This window comes from Ursus americanus, chromosome 11 (genome assembly GCF_024610735.1).
Source record: "Ursus americanus isolate L20-20 chromosome 11, mUrsAme1.1.p, whole genome shotgun sequence".
NCBI lineage: Eukaryota > Metazoa > Chordata > Mammalia > Carnivora > Ursidae > Ursus > Ursus americanus.
The window spans coordinates 36,044,474-36,069,044 of NC_142137.1; the positions used below are offsets into that span (position 1 = coordinate 36,044,474).

At 33.5% G+C, this 24,571-nt stretch overlaps 1 protein-coding gene across 3 annotated transcripts in view; it reads right to left on the bottom strand.

Moving 5' to 3' along the window:
• Positions 1-2,008: 2,008 nt before the first annotated feature.
• The window catches only part of TBC1D32 (TBC1 domain family member 32), a 214,071-nt gene continuing 191,508 nt past the window's right edge, over positions 2,009-24,571 (bottom strand). For all 3 annotated transcript variants that reach the window (XM_045798573.2, XM_045798571.2, XM_045798572.2), the window contains 2 exons: positions 20,072-20,260; positions 2,009-8,621 (listed from right to left, as the gene is read on the bottom strand). In XM_045798573.2, coding sequence (XP_045654529.2) covers positions 8,502-8,621; positions 20,072-20,260 — 309 coding nt within the window. In that variant the 3' untranslated portion in view covers positions 2,009-8,501. The remainder of the gene's footprint in view (positions 8,622-20,071; positions 20,261-24,571) is intronic.

Sequence of the window (24,571 nt, forward strand, 5' to 3'; positions counted from 1 at the left end):
AAAATATGCACTTGTATTCTCATCTTTTCTTGTACAAGTTTTATCACTCTGTTTAAGATCTCTGTTAAGAGATTCTCTTAATCTTAATTTTCTTAATTAATGAATAATTATTTAATGTAAGGTTGGTTTCTTCCTTAGGTCACAGTCCAACATGGGTTGGTAGGGAGGTTTTGCTTTTCACAAATTCAAGTATCCAGGCTCCAGGGGCACCAAGAAAGAGAAAAGAAAGCTCAGAGAGAAGGCACATCTGCTCTTTATGCCTTAGCTAGCTTACTTAACATCAGTGAAGCTGATTAAATGCCCTGTAATATACTTAGCCCTGGAAGAGAAACTGAGTGTGGAACATTAACCAGTCTCTGCTGTACCCATTGTGCATTCTAATAAATACTTTTTTAAGCCAAAATAATTTCATGATAGTAAGCAAAATATTAATTTGAGAAATTTGCTCTAAGGAAAATTAAAATGTAGGCAGTTATGTTGATATAATATGGAGATCATTTGACCAATAGAAGCATTTTGGTTTCCATTATCTAATGATTTCCAATGAAACTGTAGTTAATTATATTTGATGTTGTAAGAGAAAGGATTTTAGAGATGCTTTAAAAAAGATGAACCTTCGCATTTTAGGTAAAGACTAAATATAAATGTGTAACGATAAAGAACTGACACTTATTCTGATAGCAGATCAAAGCCTAAATCCTGGATTAGATGATCAAATTTTAACAGCCAACGTTTTAATAACTGTCTCCCCCAGTGTATCTCAAATGCACTCTATTAGCAAACATGACAGTCCAATTATTTCCGTGGTGCTTAGCATTTCATGGTGGCCTAATGCCAACAGTAGAATATGGGGTGGGAAACATGCCAAAGAAATTAACTGTTTTTAAAAGCTAAAATATTGCTAGTGCTGAAAATCAAGGTTTATATGAGGTTAACTGCCCTGACCCTGTTTAAACTCATCAGATAAGTAGGTGCCAATGTATTTACTTAAATAATAACACTTAATATTCTGCTGAAAAAAAGGTGTAGGTAAGTCAATTTTGCTACAAAGAACATGTTAGTAAATTTTTGTCACATAAAACATTTTATTTATCACTGGAGAATATAAAACAATTCAAAAATACATTGCTAATCCATTATATATTGATCTGTATCACAAAATCTAGAGTATGAAAAAATTAGCCTTTCAAAATGAGAAGGAAACATGGGGAAACTGAATAAAGTACAAAAATATGTCTAGCCTTGGATTGTATAGGACATTTCTGTCATTTTATAACCAGTAAGGAAAACATAAAACAGGAAAATATGTTACTCCTGAAAAAGGCTGAATGAAGGAAAAGATTATAACCATACCTAAGAGAGTCTGATCCACAGTAGGAATTTAATAAAGACATACTGAGTGACTAAATGAATAAATAAATAATACAGTTGAAAGAGGTTTGAACTTAAAGTCAGAAGAACTAGGTTCCAGGCTATCCAATCACCAACTAGCCTTATGATAGCAAATAATAATAATAGCTACAATTTACTGAAGGCTTGCTAAGGAATTGTTAAAAATGCAGGCATTGCATCTAATCCTACGAGGTAGTTACTACTACTATGCCCACTTTACCAACAAGTAAACTGAGGTACAGAGGAGTTAACTTGATGACAGAGCCAGGATCTAAATTCAGGCAGTCAGCCTCCTGAGCTCTCAGTTTTATCTACTGCATTATATTTCTCCTCTATATAATCTTGGGACCCCTCTTTACTTTCTGAGTCATAGCTTCATTTGTGAAATAAAGGTTTTGGATTAGATGTCCTCTAGCGTCTTCTGTATTTCTAAAAAGTTTATCCCAAAGTGGATTTGGATTTATACACATAATTAGTACTCTAAACCAGAGTTGGCAAAAACTTCCTGTGAAGGGCTAGATAACAAATATTTTAGGTTTTGCGGGCCACATATACTGTCACAACTATTCAACTCTGCCATTGTAAAAGAGCAATAGACAATACATAAACAAATAAGCAGTGTTCCAGTGAAACTTTATTTACAGAAAGAGGCTGTAGTTTGTTGGTTTATGTCTAAACCATCATATATAATACAGGAATAGTAAGGACAGGCTTAGCAAGAACAAATTTAGAAATATTCAGCATCATTCTGCTAGGAGAGATCTTGACACATGAGATGTTCAACACTTCTGCCTTCAGAACTGTATCATTTAGGACATGACTGTCTACCTGGTTATACAGATTCAGACACCAAATTTGTCCATTTTTATAAATAAAAGATAAGCACACACGGTGTATTTCAAAATGGTATTTCCAAATAATGGTTAGATTCCTCAGCTAGGTCACACAAGCCTTTCAGGTGCATGTTATAGCCAAAATAATACCCATATGCAAAGAACCACTCACACATGCATACACACACACACACACAGAAGGAAAACACACATACATTTTAGTTATAATCATTGCTAAACAATTTAGTAAACTATTATTTGTATAAAAAATACATTCCACAACAAACAATAAGAAAACATTTGTAACAAGAACATAAGTTGTTTCCTCCCTGCTTTACCTATTAAAGGAGTGGAGGGGAAAATGTGGTCTGAGGTTTCAAACTGTGTTCCTTCTGTATTATTGTAATAATTCAAAACAACTTTGATATTTCATTCAGCAAATAATATGATATTCTGCTCCGTGCCTGGCACTGGGGTAGAATTTCTGGGAGATGGAAATTAATAACCTTTGCCTCTGTCCTTTTGAAATATGTACTTAATTTTGGGGAGATGACATTCCCAAAGAAAAGTGTTTATTACTGATCCATTTGTTGAATAATAATGCTAGCATTAAATAATGAGAGTGAAAAAATTCAAAATAATAATATAAGAAATAGAATGTAAGACTATATAATTATTTACAAGAGGATAGTTAAGAAACCTTTAATAATTTAAGAGAAATGAGATAATGCTTTGGATTAGAGTGACCCAGTAAACTTTTGGAGTTTATTGTTTATAAGGTTCTTATACTAAAGACAAAGTGGTGTAATATTATTTGAAGGCAGACTGTGGATAACTAAAGACGTGTAACACAAACCTGAAAGTTGTACTAATATAAAGAAAGAAATACATCTAATAAACCAGTGAAGAGCATAATATGGAATCAACTAAAACAATACAAAAGAAGGCAGGAAAAAAAGGGGAATAAAAACAGTTGAAACAAACAGAAAACAAACAAGATGATAAGTGCAAATATAAAATGTAAACCCAAACATATCAATAATTACATGAAATGTAATTGGTCTAAACATCCTAATTAGAAGGTATGATTTGCCAAGATTGGGGAAGGGGTGGAGCTAGGCCCAATTTTATGCTGCCTACAATAAAATCACTTTAAATATAAAAAATACATAAGGGTAAAGTAAAATAATGGAGAAAGATCACACAAATCCTAAACAACAAAACAAAACTTTGGAATAGTCATATCAATGTTAAATTCAGAAGACTATTAAATATTAGATATTAAATTCAGACTTCAGAAGAAAAAATATTACTAAGGATAAACAGTTATTTCACAAGGATAAAGCAGTTAATTTATCAAAAGTATATAACAATCATAAAATATATACACCTAATAATTGAGCTTCAAAATGCATGAAGGAAAAACTGAACTGAAAGGAGATACAGAAAATCCACAATTACAATTAATTTCAACATTATTCTCACAATAGCTAAAACAAGTAGCCAGAAAGGTCAGTAAAGATACACAAGACAAACAATGCCAAACAATTTGATCTGAGATGCACAGACCACTCTACACAAAAAGAGCAAAATATATATTTCTTTTAAGTTATATGAAAAGCACTTATGGGTAGATAATCTGGGACATAAAACAAATGTTAATAAATTTAAGAGGATTAACATAATGAATGTTCTAGCCACAGTGAAATTAAACTAGAAATCAATAACAGAAATACAGCTGACCCTTGAGCAACACAGTATTTAGGGGAGCTGACACTCACTCCCACTCCCCATAGTGGAAGATCCACATATAACATTTGACTTGCTCAAAAATGTGACTACAAATAGCCTACTGTTTACTGGAAGCCCTACTGATAACAGTCAGTTAATACATATATTTTGGATATTTTATGTATTATATACTCTATTCTTAAACTAAGCTAGATGGAAAAATGTTAAGTCGTAAGAGAAAATACATCTACGGGACTACACTGTAAAAAAAATTGTAAATGAACCCACACAGTTCAAATCTGTATTGTTCAACTGTATACCTGGAAAAATCCCAAAATATTTGGGAATCTAAATTACCGATCTCTAAATAACCCATGTATCAAACAAAAATCAAAAGGTAGAATATAAAGTATTCCCAACTATATAAAATGTATACGCAACATATCAAAATTTGTGGCTGCAACTAAGGCAGTACATATTGGGAATTCCATAGCACTGAACACCCATACTAGAAAGGAAGGATCTAAAATAAATGACTAAGAAACTAGAGAAATAGAAGCAAATGAAACTCAAACAAGTAGAAGGAAATAATAAAGTTCTGAATGGAAATCAATGGAACAGAAAACAGAAAAAGAGAAACTGTTCAAACTAAAAGCTAGTTCTTTGAGAACATGCACAAACTTCTAGCCAGACAGATCAAGAAAAAAAAAACAAAATAAAATGAACAATACCAAAACTGAGAGTAGTGACATCACCACAAATTCTACACATATTAAAAATGTAACAAAGTAATAACTATGAACAATTCAGTGCCTATAAATTTGACAATCTGATAAAATGGAGAAATTCCTTAAAAGAAATTACCAAAGTTCACTTATGAATATTTTGAATAGCCATGTGTCTATTAGAGAAATTAATTTTTTTTTTTGTAAAAAATCTTATCACAAAGAAAATTCCAGGCTTTACTGGGAAATTCTACCAAACATTGAAGGAAAAAATATAATACCATTTTGTATAAACTTCTAGAAAACAGATGAACACTTCTCATGTTATGAAGCCAGCATTACCATGATATCAAAATCAGAAAAAGAAAACTACAGATCAATATCCCTTATGAACACAGACATAAAAATCCCTAACAAAATTTTAACAAATCAAATCTGACAGTATGTAAAAATGATAAAATATTATGACCAAGTAGAGTTAATCTCAGGAATGCAAGGTTGGTTTAGCATTAGAAATGTTGGGAAATTATCATATCAACAGACCAGAAAAAGGGGGAAACTCATGTAAAGATTACTTTTACATAAAGTATTCAATAAAATCATTTCCAGACAGAAATTCTATTTCCGAAACTCTCACCAAAATAGGAACAGAAAGGATTTTCCTCAACTTGTTTAAGGCATCCACAAGTAACCTACAGCTAACATAATTGCTAATGTTGAAACGCTTCCGTTATAACAGATTTGTCAATTTCTCTTTGCAGTATTTATCTTTTGATAATCAGCTTTACTGAGGTGAAATGTAAAATTCACCCATTTTAAGCATACATTTCAAAGTACTTTTAAAAATACAGGCATGTAACCATCACTACAATTATGACATAGACACCTCTATGCAGTAAATCCCCTTTCTTCACACCCACTCACAACCTAGGCCCTGGAAACCAGTAACATTCTGTCACTATAGATATGCCTTTTCTAAAACATCATGTAAATGGAATCCAACAATATGTGTTCTTTTTTGTGCATTAGTAGGTGGCATTTTTTAATGCTGAGTTGTATTCCATTTGTTTATCCATTCACCAGTTGAGTTTTGGGTTGTTTCCATTTTGGGACTATAATGAATAAAGCTATATTATTCATGCATGCCTTTGTATGGACATGTCTTTTATTTCCTTGGGGGAAATGCCTAGAAGGAATACTGCTGAGTCACATAATGAAGTGTGTGTTTAACTTAATTTGAAAAAGAAAAACAAAACAAAACCCAAACTTCCAAAATGGCTATTGCAGTTTTCATTCCTACAGTAATGAGTCTCATGACATTCACTCCAGCATTTTTCTCTTCAGCATGTTTTTCTTTCTCTACTGCACCATTTCTACTTACATAAACTGCTTCTATTTTCCATCTTAAAAAGTCTCTCGACCCCAGGCCGCCTGTAGCTACCACCCATACTCTCTCTGTTCAGCAGTGCTCCTAGAAGGGTCAGTCTTTAGTCTTTCTTCTCAGCATCAATTAACCCTGATCTAAACAAACTTCACTACTCCATCAGAACTGCTGTTTTCAAAGCCACAAAAGCCAGGGATCAATTCTTGTCATCTTTAAAACTACATTTTCCACAGTTCAAAATTATTCATCTATCCATGAGGACTGTGGACTCTGGGAGTGGCAGTACTGTTATTTCATTTATCCTATCCTGAATATTCAAAATATTTCATTATATGTACAAGCCTCAAAACATGTCTGTTTAATGAACAACCAAAGAAATTTCTTCAACATCTTGGAATTGGAAAATCAAACTAGAGCGTAACATAATTTAATAATCATAAATTTGGGTAGAATTGTTAAGGTTAGATTAATTTCTGAGATTTACTTTACCTTCACAGATTCCTTAGATGCCTATGCATCATGAAGAGGCGTAACGACAGAGATGAAATTCTGAAAACAGATACTCAAAGATTTATATATGAGCGCTTAAATTTTTCACAAATTTGTTTACATTGTTATCATAAAATATAGTTTCTTATAATGAATCCTGTTAAAATGTATGAGGTACCAATTCACAAAGTAGAAATAAAGTCTGTCCTACCCAAGGACTTACACTTTAAATAATTAAAAACAAAACTGAAAGGCAAGGCAGGGTTGTATTTATTTCTATTCTAAAGAGTATTATTAAAATAATAGGTACAAAATAATTTACAATGCTAGCTACATAAACTACCATATTTTACATTTTATTTCACCAAATTGCTAGGTCATTGTTCATAAGACATTTATTTAACAAATAAAAACAAACACCTTCTGGCTCCAGCTGAATTCACTTTTCCAAAATGTAACTGTTATTACCTAGATCTTACTTCAGTTTCTAATCAAAATCACCCATGAATATTACAAAACTAAGTTATAGTTCCTTCTCCATTTGTACTTCCCATTACCGTGTAAGAGCTTTTAAAAAGGAAATAAAGCTGCAATTTCTTAGTATCAATAACAGTAACTCAGGAACAGGATGGGAAGAAATGAAACCATTAACATGTATTACAGCTTTCCAAAATTAAGTTTGAAAGTAGACAAAGCTTGGTATTTTGTAGTAACCTAGGACTTAACTCCTATCAACCAGAGCTAAAGGGAGCAATAGGTCAAATTAACTTGCTCAATTTTCTTTTCTCAACTTTTTCAGTGCCCTTTACGAACACCATTACTGAGCAGCTACTGTTAGCATTTACAGCATAAAGCCTAATTTTGGAAGGTTGATATTATAATAGCCTAGATATCACAAAACTGAAAACTGTATGGTGCCAGTTGTTTCATGATACTGAAAAGAAAAATGAGTTTGTGGATGAGCTATTTTTGGTTTAAAAAAAAAGGCTTCAAAATGGTTTTAATGGTTGATTTATATTTAAATATAAGTAATGCATGCAAAATGACTACTACCTATAATTTTAAAAAACTTGTTAAAATTGCTAACTGCAAAGTATTTTTGTGTATTACTTTTCATATATTAAATGTGACAGTTATAAGAAAATAGACCTTAGCATATTGTATTAATCTCATTGGAGCAAAGCCTTCTATTTAAATAAAACATCGTGTTAGTCATTTAAAATAATTTAGAAATTATTCTAATGTTTTTAAGTTCAGTACAAATAAAATTTATCACCAAGAAAAATGCATAACAAATGAGTCAAATGCTTATCAGTATGAAATAACCAATCTATCTTTTAAATGAACCATGTAGAGGCTACATTTCACATGAAAAATTGCAAGTTGATACAGGTATCAAAAGCAATTCCTAGAAAAACAATTATGTCTGAACAACAGTTTTCTTAGCATTTGCCATGATAAATATCATTTATTTCCTCCACATGTAAAATTAGTAGTTGTGGCTTTGTCTATTTTCCTTTATATGTGCAGACAAAACATGAAGAAAACAAATGTCTTCCTTGTTTCTATGGACTCTCTCTCTGGCTAGTCAAATAATTATATACAGTTTGATGCTTCTCTCAAAACTCATTTGGAAAAAAAAATAATCTTCTGGTGAAGAAAGAGATGTCGGTTGGGATTAGCTGTTAAACACAAAGAACTATAAGTAAATTAGATCTGATTCTAAACCTCACAAAACAATGAACTTAACAAAAATGAACTTACTTCATGTCACAAATTGAGTGAATTCCTACTTGAATATATATTATTATATTGAAAAAGTCCCAGTATTGATTCACAGTATGTGTATTCACAAACATATGTTGTTATAGACACAGAGAACAGTCCAGTCCCTCTGTTTCCTTTACAAATAAATAAAACATCACATTAAACTGTGTGCTCCACCATCTATGTGCTCTGCACTCTAACATTCCGCATGTCTCTCAGCACCACTGGTCGGTAGTTTTGTTCCAGAATCTCCATGTATTCAAAGTAATCACTAACTCGAAAACCATGCAGTGCTTCTTCCTGTCAAAAAATATAAAGAGAAGTTAATTTCCTTGGGTAAAGAAACACAATTCTAAGTTAATGAATTTTAAATAGTTGACTTTATTTTTCAGCTATAGATGGGGGCTTTATGTTGCTAGTACATGTGTAATTGCTTTTTATCTAGTAGGCTGTGTATGTGATAGGAAGAAATCATGTACCTACGAAACAAGGTTGTCTGTTTTTAAAACCAAATATGCTTTACATAAAGCTAACAAAAAATAAGGTGAACTCTTAGATAATGAAATCTTCCTACTATTTTGGATAAAGTTTCAATTATAGAATGATTGTTCACAGTTTTAATTAATAAAATCCCTAAAGCTTATCAAAGGATACTATAATGTTGCAAGAAATATCTGTTCTACAGCTCTGAAGGTTCATAAAACCTTCAACAGTCTGTAACTCATAATGTTGGTACTACGCATGTCTATGCTAATTCTGAATTTAATGGTTAGTGTCCCAAATGAGGCACTCAAGAATAAATTAAAACAGTAGGAATAGTCACTTAGAATCTTGGAGACTTTAAGGGAATTGTACGGCTATTTCTTTTAGCATTTCCAAATACTAGCTATTAGTACCTACCCTCCAAAATAAAACAAAAATTCTAAAGAAAAATCATATCTGATCCAGTGTAGTAGTATGTTCAGAGTTTTGGAGGTTATTTTAAAAATTGGACAATTCATGCCTTTCTAGAGATTACAGTTTTTAAAGGTAAAAGTTATTAACAAAAACCAAAAGCAACTCGAAAAGAATAAAAGGTAACATATTATACTATACCAGATATTGTGTTAGAGGTAATCAGTTTATACAGGAGTCACACAAATGCATAACAACTAGGAAAACATTACACGCGATTCTCAGTAAGAATGAATGTTTGTAAAGTCCTCCCTCAGATGTCACTGCTCACTTACTTAAGTAATAGTTCATAGCTTGCAAATAACTTGGGAGAACTTATACTTATTTTGCCATTTGTCACCTAAAATATGGGTAACCTGGAGGAATAGTTGGTACATTAAACAAAAGTATTACTCATCTACAAGTCTGATGTCATAGCTCAAAGAACTAAATGATGTTAAGTTGTATGCATAACATTATAACATTGGCTAGATCTAATTCCTTCCAACACAAAAATTTGAACTTTTAACTTAAAAAATAATTATAATGTTATCTATTCTTTTATTTCTTCATTAACTCATTCATTCTTAATTGTAAACGGAAGACACAAAGTTATTTTGGCAGGTCCCTGTCCTAAAACATTAACAGCTGAGGTATATATTGTGACTCCAGTTTTATGTATAAGCAACTCAATCAAAGGGAAGATGTTCATCCTATGAAGAGCAGAAATACTGGGTCTTTGTAAAATTCTCTCCTATCAAAAAATATTTCACTTTGCTTTAGGGGAAAAATAGGATTGAAGTAAGACCATTCTTACTGTTCAAGAATTCACTTTTAATAGTTACTGTGTGGTCATGGAACTATTTATGAATTTGTCCATTCTTTTCATTCAAATTATGTGTGATTTGGCACTGATCAACTCCTCATTAAAACTATATCTCAGTTGGAGAGAAATTATATTAATGTGTTATTCTAACCAGATAAAAACCCAATGTCAGAAAAATTGCTTTAGTGCATATTCATGATTTTTTAAAGAATCCTTATTGTTCATTAACTGAATCATAATAGATGACACCATTTGAACAGCTCTAACAATCCTTTTCTGGGCAAAAATATGCAAAATCTATTGGGCATCTTTTAATTACTGTTCCACTTAATTTATAAAAAAAAAAACTACTTATGGAGAACCACTGCTATCACTTGTTTTACATATATTTATCCCTTAAAATGTTTTTTTGAATTATGGCTTTAATTTTGGATGTTAATTTTAAAATAAAGAGAAAATAACCTGATAACTATACTGAAGAGACACCCGTAATGCAAACTTGTGCAGCCACTCTCGAAAACAGTATGGAGTTTTCTCAAAAAGGTAAAAACAGAACTATCCTATGACCCAGCAATTGTACTACTAGGTATTTACCCAAAGGACACAAAAAGACTGATTTGAAGGGACACGTGCACCCCAATGTTTATAGTAGCATTATCAACAATAGCCAAATTATGGAAGAAGCCCAAATGTCTATCAACTGATGAATGGATAAAGAAGATATGGTATATATATACACAATGGAATATTACTCAGCCATCAAAAAGAATGAAATCTTGCCATTTACAATGAGGTGGATGGAGCTAGAGTATATTATGCTAAGCAAAATAAGTCAGTCAAAGACAAATGCCATATGATTTCACTTACATGTGGATTTAAGAAATAAAACAAATGAACATGGGGGAAAATGGGAGACAACCATAAATCAGACTCTTAACTATAGAGAACAAACTGAGGGTTGCTGGAGGGGAGGAGGATGGGGGATGGGTTAAATTGGTGATAGGGATTATGGAGAGCCCTTATGATAAACACTGGGTATTATATGTTAGTAATGAATCACTGAATTCTCCTGAAACTAATATTACACTGTATGTTAACTAACTGGAATTTAAATAAAAACTTGAAACAAATAAAAATGGCCAAATAAGTCTATTAAGGTCATATTTCATAAGAGAAAAATATTATTTTTAAAAGAATGTTTTTAAATGATGTAGTTCACTATTTAAATTTTACAATTTATAACTCGGCATAAAATCTTCAGAATTTCTAATTCTACTTTTCATCTTCAGAGTGGTATATTTTTCATTTTATCCTAAATGTTCTCTAATGACTTTAGTGGATAACTTTACTTTGTAATTATGACCACTTAGACTGCCAGCTTATCGTTCAATTTATAACAGATATTTCCTCAGAATACTGCTTTATCATTTTATTTATAGACCTCAGTATATTGGACTCTATAAAAGTATGAATTCACTCATTCCTTCTTTTTTTTCCCCCCATAAGTAATATCTACCCCCAACGTGGGGCTTGAATTTATGGCCCTGAGATCAAAAGTTGCATGCTCTACTGACTAAGCCAGCCAGGCACACCTGAATTCCCTTATTCTTTAAATAGCAGACATATGTAATTCTATAAGACAACACTATCCCTTCTTACATAAACAATGCACTATTTCACGTTTTTTTTTTTAATCCATTACTTCTGAAGTGGTTTATAGATAATCCGTTACTTCTGAAGTGGTTTATAGATAATCCGTTACTTCTGAAGTGGTTTATAGATAATCCGTTACTTCTGAAGTGGTTTATATCTTGGTTCATTTTGAGCATACTGAATTTTCTTTTGTGTACCTAATGGCTTTTTAACCAGTATAATACCTTCAATGCTGGTTCTCTTCATTAATTCTAGGTTTCAGATGTTGAATCATCAAAAGGCATTAAAAATTACTATTCTACAGTGCCTGGGTGGCTCAGTTGGTTAAGTGCCTGCCTTTGGCTCAGGTCATGATCCCAGCGTCCTGGGATCAAGCCCCACATCAGGCTCCCTGCTCAGCGGAGAGCCTGCTTCTCCCTCTCCCTCTGCCTCTCCCTGGGCTTGTGCTCTCTCTCTTGCTTGCTCGCTCTGTCAAATAAATAAAATCTTTTAAAAAATAATAAAATGAAAAATAAAAATTACTATTCTAAACCACAATACTTCATGTGCATTCACTATTCCATGATTTGGCATACACACAGCTTGCCTCTCCCCTTTGTATACAGAACCCAGTTTCAAATACACATCCACTGATTTTCTTTTACTATTGAGAACATTTAATTAAAAGGGCCATTCAGTTTAGGATTTTTAAAAAGGTAACCAGACTAGTCAGTGAGAGACAACCTGATAAACTAGAAGGACTACAAGATTTGGATTCAGACCAAAAAAGGGTTCAAACTCCCCTATACTAGTTACTAGATGTATGAACCTGGGGAAGTTTACTGACACTCTAAGCCTCAGTTTCTCATGTGCAAATGCATACAATAATGGCATAAGGTTGTACTGTCTGAACTCCTTTTCATGGACTATAAAACCTTATATGATCTGGCTCCTGACTCCTCTCTTACTGTTCTATCTCACCTTGTTCTGGCCACAGTGGTCATCTCAACACTTCCTAAGTGGGCCAGCCTCATTCTTACCTCTAAGATTCTGCCTTTGCCTTCTTATATAGAAGAAGCTTGCTGAGAAGTCCTAGCATTGCTTTTTTCCTTTGCTTCACTCAGATCTCTGCTTACTCTCTCAGAGTAGCCTTTGCTGGACTCTATCTAGATAGCAACTCTGACTTAGTCTGACTCTCTTAAGATGTTTGATTTCCTTATAGTAAGATCTATCAAAACCTGAAACATGATATATTCATTCAAATATTTGTCTACCAGTAGAATGAAAGGTCAATGTTGGTAGGGACATGGCTTGTCTTGTGACACAGCTGTGCCTGGGACATAGCTGTTGTACAACAGCTGGATAAGTCAATGAGTGAATTAACAATACCCATAAATCCCTTTGCCCAGTGCCTGACATTCAGTAAGCACTCAAGGTGTTAATGGTTTCATAGTAAGAACATCTCTATTAACTGATGGTCTCTAAAATGGCTAAATTAGATTTTCTTGATCACACTACAAATCTATAATGTTCAATATCAAAGATTACTGACTTCAGTCTGTTTTTCAACCCCTTGCCAAAAAGATAAGGGAACAATCCACTTAAAATATTATATTACTGTCTTTTCTTGCAACTTCTCAGGAATGTGCCTCTTACAGAAATCAAGCTATACCTATACTTTCAAACATTACTTTTATCAGTTAAAGTTTCCAAAAATAATTTCTAGCAAAAATGTTTTTAGAACTACTGCAAGCCCTGTAAATTTGGAATCTGAATCAAAGATAAGGCCTTTGGGGGTAGTAAATAGATACAAAGTACAAACAGACTGAGTGTGCTAACATCATATGCCTTAGTTTTATGACTTCAGGATCAAGTTTAGGTATTTTCTGCTATATTCTTTCCCAGATTTAATTATTAATGCATTTGAAAGGTGATTTCAAAAAAGATGTAATAGTTCTTTATAAAGTCTGGGAAAAAAGTCACTTTGAGTGGGTTAAATAGGAACAATGAGTTGATACTTATTAATAATCACCTGGAAACATATAAAAGTTTACCACAAAAGGTGTAGAACTTTATATACACTGAGGTAACTTAAAGGATTTACATGAATATCAAATCTCACATAAGCAGCATAAATTATATAGTAAGAGTCACATGAGCTAAGGGGTTTTGTGAACTTAGCTCTGCTCTTTACCTTTGCTAGAGATGATATTTTGTGTGTTGTGTTTGCCCTATCATGAAAAAGGACCTACATTCTTGGTTAAAGTAGTAGAAAAACAACCAATCTGTAAGTAATGTTTTTTTCTAGTATGTTTCTCCTGGGATGCTTGGTATAATTAGAAATTCCTGAGCCCAATAGTCCCAAAACTTTTGAATCCCTGGTGTTGGTATTCCAGATTCAAGTTTCAAAGGTAACATTTTTATGGGGCGCCTGGGTGGCGCAGTCGTTGAGCGTCTGCCTTCGGCTCAGGGCATGATCCCAGCGTTCTGAGATCGAGCTCCACATCAGGCTCCTCTGGTAGGAGCCTGCTTTTTCCTCTCCTACTCCCCCTGCTTGTGTTCCCTCTCTCGCTGGCTGTCTATGTCAAATTAATAAATAAAAAATCTTTAAAAAAAACAAACAAAGGTAACATTTTTACATATTCTAAAGGTTTCAAGCTGTTTGAGATTTTATACTAAAAACTGGCAACTCAGGCCTGTCATGAAAATTGTTTTGGTAAGTCTGGGGAGGAGTCTAGATATGTCAGTTTTAATAAGCACACTAATGATCCTCAGGATTAGGGAAATTTATATAATGTGTGTAGTTCTGGATAGAGTATGAGGTTCATAAATATTTAGGAAAGAATATGTGATTCTTAAAAGATTTTAACTCATACCACCTCACACTGATCAGAATGTCTAAAATTAACAACTCAGGAAACAACAGATGTTGGCGAAGATGCAGAGAAGGGGGAACCCTCTACACTGTTGGTGGGAATGCAAACTGGTGCAGCTACTCTGGAAAACAGTATGGAGGCTCCTCAGAAAGGTAAAACTAGAACTATCCCATGACCCAGCAATTACACTACTAGGTACTTATCCAAAGAACGTAAACATAATGATTCAAAAGGGCACATGTACCCCAATGTTTATTGCAGCAATGTCCACAATAGCCAAAATATGAAAAGAGCCCAGATGCCCATCAACAGATGAGTGAAGAAGATGTGGTGTGTAGATATTTATATATATATATTCACACACACACAATGGAATATTAGCCATCAAACAGAATGAAATCTTGCCATTTGCACCAACATGGATGGAACTAGAGGGTATTATGCTAAGCGAAGTAAGTCAGGCAGAGAGAGACAAATACCATATGATTTCATTCATAAGTGGAATTTAAGAAACAAAACAGAAAATATAGGGGAAAGGAAGAAAAAATAAAATAAAATGAAAACAGAGAGGGAGGCAAATCATAAGAGACTCTTAACTATAGGAAACAAACTGAAGGCTGCTGGAGGGGAAAAGGGTGGGGGGATGGGGTAATTGGGTGATGGTTATTAAGGAGGGCACTTGATGTAATGAGCACTGGGTGTTATATGCAACTGATGAATCACTAAATTCTACCCATGAAAGTAATAATACAGTATATGTTAGCTAAATTGAATTTAAATACAAAATTCAAAAATAATAAATAAATAATAAATTAATTAATTTTAACTTAGCTGAGGGATACATGGGCATATGTGATGAATAGGGAGATGATCCAATTCTGGCTGGGTAAATGAGGGAATAGGACTTGATAAAATACAAAGTAAGAGAACGATCCTGACCTAGATCTGAAGTGTATGCCAGGTACTACTATGATTTACTAAGATGTCTACAGGGCTAGAGAAGAAAAAAATGGGACCGAAAGTATATAGTCTAGCTACGGGCTCAGAAAAAAAGGCCTGTTTCCTTTTCTGTGTTCTCTACATATCTTTTTCTTCAGTTAAAAACAAGAGAAGGATGGGACAGGGATGTAAATATTCAAATAACTGCTTTTTTTTTTAAAGCACTTGCTATGTGCCAATGTTCTAGAAGTATTTTACAAAAAGATATCATTTAATTCCTCAACAATTCCATGTAATAGGTATCATTTCACACCTAATTATACAGATGAGAAAACTGAGGCACAGAGAGGTTGAGCAAGGTGTCCAAACTTACAGAATGACAGAGCCAGAATCTGAATGCAGGCAAACTCAAGGGATATAAGAACAATGAAAAACACTTATTTACAAACCACGGTTAACATAAAACTGAACGTGTTTGATCTATTCCCTCAGATGATGAATTATTTTTTGTACTATGTATACTTCTGTCTTTTAAAAGCTTAGCAATTCATGTGATGTTTTCTCAGTCTGATCTCCATTCCTTACCCTGTCAACATGTTCTGGTAACAGCTGCAGGAACAACAACAAAATTCCTCTCGACAATTTACTGATTGGATTGAAATTAATCTGATTTTCTCATAATTATAAATTGATTTTGCCATAACATGCAGGATTTAGTTGAAGCATTTTAATTAAGTATTTTGAGGCTTCACAGCCTGATTTTCACTGGAAGGCAATCTTTTCCTAGCCTGGCATTTCCGTGAAGTTTTCCCCAAGTTGAATTCAATCGAATTCACAAACTAAAACCAAGATCACTGCCAACCCATTATCATGCTAGAGAGAAATGCAATATAGCCAGTTGGCTAAAACAGTGGGTCTTCTAAAGTACTATTAAACTCTAAACTGGCTTGCTTGCATGCGTGAGTGAGAGTGAGAAAAAGAGAGCGAGAGAAAGGAGGGAAATAGACACTCCACTTAAAAAACAAACTTTAGATTTTCAAGTTCACTGGTATATTTGAGAGTACTGTACTTATTTTTCTGGATGATGTTTTTCTTCTGTAAGTGTAATGCCCACAGATTTTCTAAACCATCATCTGTCACAGATAAAAACATCCAGGACCCTAAATCCAAGGAGTAAGCCCTTCAGCAAACCTTTAGAAGTTGTCTTAGCTCAGGACTGATCTATCAATCACCACGTGTGGGAATAATGCACTTATTATACATAATATATAATAACACTGCTCTATTATCAAACCCACTTATTTGTTGTGTCTACAAAGATATTGTGAAAAACTCAGAAAACACCTTGTTGATATCATCTTATACCCATGCCATTCATTTACGCATTTAGTGGTTTAGTCAAAAGTGGAAAAAATAAAGTGTTTGGGGTTTTGGGGGTTTTGTTTTTCAAGTAAACCTGGCCTGACTATTCACGTTCACCAACTGGGCTAAGAAATTCCAAATCATCTTTTTAGTACACTGATCATGAAGAATTGCTCAGTGGGCTATCAGAAACGTAGGCAATGAGTCTAGACTCCCAATTACCTAATTTAAAATCTTGAGCCTAAACCCAAATGAATACAAATGGATTAATACTGTCTCTATACTAAATGCTTCAGACCGATTATTATTATTCCTAAAGCAATGCTCCTATCATGTCATTCTCTGTCAATAAATGAAATTTAAAACAGGAAAATTTTAACTGCATATTTTCAATCTTCTGGAACCATCTCATTACCTGAAGTTTCTCAGGATAACTGATAATAGTTGAAAGCATGTTTGTGGCTTTTCAATATTTTGGAAACTTTCAATTGGGCCTGATTATTTGAACATATTTACAACAGTTAGATGCTTGTCTTATCCATTTTTATACAATGATTCAATATCCTCCTTTTAAAAACTTTTATTATGAAAGAAGTATGGACCCATTCTTCAAAAATAAAAACAACAACAACAACAAATACACTAAAAAGTAAAAGTCCTCTGTTCCACTTCACCTCTTCAGAAGCAATCCTATTTAAATATGTATTGTTAGGAAATAACATGTAATCTATATAAGAATAGTATTATGGCTGTGGTATATAATTATATGGAGAATTACTAAGGTTTTTTTTTTCACCCTTTGTACAAAGTCTTGAGATTTCTGGATTAGAAAGTATAAAACATAAATCCCCAGGTTTAATCCTTATAACTACAGTTGAATGAGAAATTTTTAAATCATATAACTATTTCTGACTTGGGCTGTCTTCAAGGGAAGGAAAAATGAACACCCCTTTATTAATCAAAGTTTCATTATTGGTTAATATGTAAATAAGTGGAAAAGAATCTGTACATGTTTATATACATGGGAAACAACAGGTCATAACAGGGCTTAATAGAATAAAGAGGCATGTAAACGCATATTTAAATAAACCATGCTGGAATTTACCTCACAAGAAAAATAATTGCCCACCAAAAGGGACAGGTGAACTTGAGACCTACCTGTTGAAAATAAAACAAAAAATAAAATGAAGTCCAATATCAGAAAGATGTTTTTCCTAATCCCTCAGATGAATGCAAACAGAAGAAGTAAGAAGTAAGCTTAGTTCCAGGACAAGTGCTAAAATTAATTCTTTGCCAGCATGTTCTTAGTTTGGATTTAAACCAATTCAATTAAAATTTTAGTAATTTAAATAGGACTTGAGTAGTAACCTTTTCCCCCTCATTTAAAAATTCTTTAGTTTTAAACTGATAGCATTATCAAGAAATAGTCAACAAAGAGAAGAAACTGCAATAACCACCAACGTTAATTAGATTTAAAGAATTTAGTAATGTTTGTTATTAAATGTGAACAAAAATAAGTTCATCTTTCCCTTTATATGTATTATTTGTTTATTCTATCAACAGATATTTATTGGGCACCTATTATATGCCAGGTACTGTTCAAGGCATTGAAAATACCATTAGTAACTGAGATGGACAAAATCACTGACCTTGTGGAACACAGACATTATACTGAGGAAGACTGACAAAAATATATATTAAAAAATTTCAGCTAGTGACAAACACTGTAAGAGAAACTGAAGTGGGATAAAAGGTTAGAGAATTACAGGTTAGAGGATATTATAAGCACTTGGGAAAATTTCAGACTCTCAAATTCCTATAATTGACCACAGTAGTGATGAAAGTGTCCCTTACTAAAAAGGGACCCACATTTTGTCCTCAACATAACCCCATTTAACCATCCCTGTTCTTCAAATTACTTCCTGCAGATAGTTGTTTGCTTTTTCTACCTACGTTTTCCTTTTACATGCACAATCATTGTCTTGGTATATTTTTTCACTAAAAATGTTCCTAAGGACCGCCTGGGTGGCTCAGTTGGTTGAGCGTCCAACTCTTGATATCAGCTTAGGTCATGATCTCAGGGCCGTGAGATGGAGACCTGTGCCAGGCTACCTGCTGGGCTTGGAGCCTGCTGAAAATCCTTTCTCTCTCCCCCAACCCCTCACCCCCACACTGCTCATGCTTGCTCTCACTCTCTCTCTCTAAAAAAAAAAAAAAAGTTCCTAAGATAACAGTTCTAGTGATATATAGAGAAAGTTTGAGACCTTTTGAATTCAGTATTTATAAAATAAAAATTATTGATAGTTTGGCATCTTGGATAATAAATAACATTTATTTATAGAAAATCATGATTAAAGGGAAAAGAGCTCTGACATGCATCTAGTGGTAAAGAATAACGATAAAATTAATTAACATAGAAATTATTTGTTGATCTAAACCTAGCAAAGGACAGATGCTGGTTTTGGTGTATTCATGTGTTTATGTGCCTGTGGGATGGTGAGGGGAGCAGGACGAGGGACACATACTTCAAATTCAAGGAGAGATTTTAACTTAAAACAAATAGAGTTGGACTTCCATCAAGAATTGCACACGGGGATGTATTTATATAACTATATTCCTAAAGTCCAGAGCTTCAAAACTCATGTTATTATGAGACAGAAAGCAAGTTATATCTTGTTTTAAAATATTAACTTACATAATGTAGTGAATTTTTAAAAAGAATGTTATGATAGAATCATCTTTCATGGAAACATTTTATAAAAATAGGTGAAAGTTTAAAAAAATATAGAATATGAAGGCACAGGAAATTACATTAAATGTTTTAAAAATGTTTCAAACCTCTGTCTTAACATAGTAACTTGAACTTTTAGTGACCAGATAAGATATAAGGAATATATGTATAGGTAGATATAGATAGATATAGATATAGATAGAAAATACATCTTGTGGGATAGCACACTGGCTAACAGACAGCTTAGCTTCTTCACACGGCAGTCCCACCACTCCCTGGTGTGTTATCTTAAGTTGGTGCCTCAGTTTCCTCATCTCTAAAATAAGAATAATAGTACCTACCTCTTAAGGTTGTTTTCCAATGATTGTCGAGAAAAGTATCTGACATATAAGCATCCCGTCAAAGTTAGCTATGAACTCTTAACCACCGTTTCCCCCCTAAAGTTACTTACTTTTAGGAAAACCTGCAGATCTTGAGTCTGAGTGTGCTGCAGAATGTCTTGTTGCAGATGTCTGAATATAGCTATACAGATATACACTTGATAATCAGGACCAAGGAAAACACAAGTAGCAATATAATGGCAGATTTCTAGCCAATCTAAATAATTCCAAAAACACTGACTTATCCATTGTAGGCAAATCTAGAAAAAAAGAAGTCACTTCATTAGAAAGCTTATAAAACCACACTTTTAAAAAGCAGTAACCACTAACTCACACAAAACCAATGAAGAGCTTGGCATATGATCCAAACAGAAAGACATGCTGCCTACTAGGATGCTTCATCTATTTGCTTAACGCGTGAGAAAACTTTCGTGGCCTAGGGACTCAAGACGTAGAGGTAACTGGTGGTGTTCACACTGCTCATATACCTACTGCTAAATGCCTTCTTTATTCATATAGTCCTCCTCTTACCCACAACATCAGTCTTCTCTCTACAGATAACAAATGCTAACAGACTATTTTAATTCAGAGATGGAAGTTTCTTCTACCCTACCTATAATCACAGATGTATAATTATGCAGGTGACAGATTGCTAAATGTTACATTAATGCAAATGGACTCTTGCTGAATCAGAAAATAATTTAAACCAAACAGGATTATATAACATAAAAACTGGGACCTAAATTAAAAATAATTTAAAAGGGAAACTTTTACAAAAATCATTTATCTTACTTTTTGAATAACATTCAGATTGTTCAGATTATAAAAGGAATATACGCCCATTGCAGAAAAAAAAATAGAAAAGGTAAAAGAAAAACCAAAAAAACACATAACAATGGCACAGTGATTAACACTGTTAACATTCTGGTACATTAACGTTATTGGTGGAATACTGTCCCCCAAAAGTATGTCCAAGTTCTAACCAACCCACAGTACCTGTGCGTTTGACAATATTTGGAAACAGGGTTTTTACAGAGGTAATCAAGATAAAATGAGATCACTAAAGTGAGTCCTATCCCAGTATGACTGGTATCAGATAAAAAGGGGAAATGTGAACAAAGAAACACATGCATACAGAGGGAAGATGAAAAGGCACACATGGGGAATGTCATGTGAAGACACAGGACTGGAAAATGCATTTATAAGCCAAAAACCATCTAAGGCTACCAGAAACTAGGAGAGAGGCATCAAACAGTTATTTCCCTAGTGCCTTCAGAGAGGTGAATACAGTCTTGCCAACACTTTCACTCTGGACTGCAGGCCTCCAAAACTGTAAGTCAAAAAATTTCTGTTGTTTTAAGCTACCCAGTATACTATTTTGATACTGTAGTCCTAGGAAACTAACGTAATTACTTTCCAGTATTCTAATTTTCATTTATGATTTACAAAGTACCATTGAGGAAATACTTCCTTTGTTGAATCTCTCTTCTCTTATACTTTTGTTTTTGGGGGTGGGGAGCAGGGAATGGAAATAGATACAATGGCTTATCTCAATTTGTCATAGGCCTAAAAAACAGATGCACAAATATTCCTTTTTTGTTCTATTATTTTATCCTTTTAAAGATATATTCTTGAATAGTTCCTAAAACTCGGTTTTTTTTTTTTTTTTTTTTTTTTTTTTTTTTTTTTTAAGATCTTATTCAATTTTGGGGACTGCTGATTCTACCTTCAAGTGGCTTGAACATGGTATATTTGTCTGCTCAGGCTGCCATAACAAAGTACACAGACTAGGTGACTTAAATAACAGAAATTTATCTTCTCACAGTTCTGCAGAAGTCCAAGATCAAGGTGCTGGCAGGGTTGGACCTCTCTCCTTGGCTTGTAGATGGCAGTCTTCTATGTTTTCACCTGATCTTCCTTTGGATATTTGTGTCCAAATGTCTTCTTTTAAGGACAGTAGACAAATTGGATTAGGGCCTACCCTAATGTATCTCGTTTTAACGTAATTACTCCTTTAAAGATCCTATCTCCAAATACAGTCATTCTGAGGGTAGTGGTGGTGAAGATTTCAACATATGAATTTTGGGGCTGGGGGGTGGGTAACACAACTCAGCCCATACCAGATGGTATTAATGAATTTTTGTTTTCCATTATGTTACTCCTTATGTCAACCGATAACATTTTAACTTCAGCTATTATGGGCATATCTTTTCATCTCATTTTCCATTTGTATTTTCTATTATTGGTAATGCCAACTACGTATCACCAAATATTTAATTCTGGTTTTTTACTGTAATTCCATTCTCAGGTACAAGATTTTGCTTTATAGGGGCGCCTGGGTGGCACAGCGGTTGAGCGTCTGCCTTCGGCTCAGGGCGTGATCCTGGCATTATGGGATCGAGCCCCACATCAGGCTCTTCCGCTATGAGCCTGCTTCTTCCTCTCCCACTCCCCCTGCTTGTGTTCCCTCTCTCTCTGGCTGTCTCTATCTCTGTCGAATGAATAAATAAAATCTTTAAAAAAAAAAAGATTTTGCTTTATAAATATTATGTGCCCCTTCTATAATGCTTCAAAATCTAGTCATAGAACCTATGAGTTAACTCAGTATTGAATTTTATCTATGAATGTCCAATGTTATCATCAGGCAGAATATATTTCCTTTTGTCCCAACTTTAGTCTTAGCACTAATAGGATTCTTCTCCTAGATCTTGACCTGAAGAGTAGGTAGCTTGGCATGCAGAGTTTATTACCAAACTTCCACTGCCCAAATTATATGGCTCTACTGAACTGGGGAGAAGATATTTTCTACTCTTACTCTACTAGACAGGTTGAAGCAGTCAGTAGTTCTTTGACTAGAAGTAATACTTTTAATTCCCTTAATACACTGCTGCCAGGGTTCTGTCTCTGTTCTTTGCTAGAGCTATTAATGCCAAGCAACTCATGGCCATGCTATGTTAATAAAAATGAGTCTCTGGATGAATTAAGGAGAAACAAAAGAAGAGTAGAAATTAGTACAAATGATCCCTGCAGCCAGAAAAGCAGTTCCCATTCAGCTGTCAGTTTTAGGGGTGAGTAACACGCAGACAGAGATGAAGGGGTCACAGATTTTGTCCATCTTCTTTTTCAGCAGCCTTACTGTTCTACAGGTTGGAAGGTGTGAAACTGCTGATCCTAAATTCATTTTGATCTTGAAACCTCACAACTTTATATGGTTCAAACAAAGATATCTGAAGTTAAAATATATGTAGGGAGATACTTATCTTTACTGGTTAAAAGAAAGTCACCCCAGAATCTGCAATTAGTTCTTCCTTATACACGGTTATTAATGCAGTTTTCAGGCATTTATATGCATTCAAGCATTGTTTTCTGTAAATTGTCTATTTTTCTTCCATTAAACAGAAATAATGCCTGTCTTTTTCTACATATGGGAAATTTAGGAAGGGAAAATGAGATCATAACTGAAAGCACTTTGAAAGTATATAAAGTGCTATATAAATGTTATTCTATAACAAAATACATATGCTTATTATTCATTTAATATTATTTGTGTACCTAATACACAAACAAGCATTATAATTTTTAAGTGAACAAAAGACATTTCGTTCCTGCTCTCATAGAGCTGACACTCAAAGGGGGAGATGTACACTTTTTAAATATATGTCCCTCTTCATTTGGCAGAAATTATATCAGCTATTCTGTGTGCAGGATGATTCAAATTATTAAACTATAACAGAATTCTAAAATCGTATTCCCCTACAAGAGTAAGCAATGAGTCACAGTATTTAATCCTTAAGCAAATAACTTCTCTCTTTATAGAATGCAAAGGTTTGCAAGTCAGCTAACAATCTAAAATTCTAAAAGGATAAAGGAAACAGTATGTGTCCAAGCAGAATGATGAACTCATAAAACATTTTTTATTATGGAATTTTTCAAATATATATATATATATATATATATATGGAAAAACAGTACATGAACCAGATCCATCATAGCTTCAAAATTTTGATTGATAAGATTCTTCAGCACATTTTCCCCTGTAGGTTCCCCTTCTTTAAACTTTTTAAAAGAAAATACATCATAAGTTGCTATAAATTATATCTATGTTTGCTTTAAAACACACCAAAATTCTCCGTTACCAATGGCATCAATCTTTCTTTTTATCTATCACACAAGACAAAAATAATCTTAGAATTGCAGCACTACCACAAGCAATATGATTACTTAAAACAGTATTTTTGCTGTTCTTTGTCTTTAGACAACATATCACTTGACACAGTCAAATAACTGTGTTTTAAAGTGATACTGTGATTTTCCTGAGTTTATACTATCAAATATGTACTGTTAAGTTCATTTAATTCAGTTTGACTTTATATTCTTAGGGACAGAATTTATTTTGTTGGTTACATGTATTTATATCACTATATAAAATATTTAAATGATTCCGAGGTAAAAATACAAAAGCAAGGTATATTCCTTGACTCTTCAGCTCATTCCCTCCATATCCCTATAAGCAATCATTTAAAAAAATGTGATACATTCTTTCATGTTTTTAATAAAACACATTTGTACAT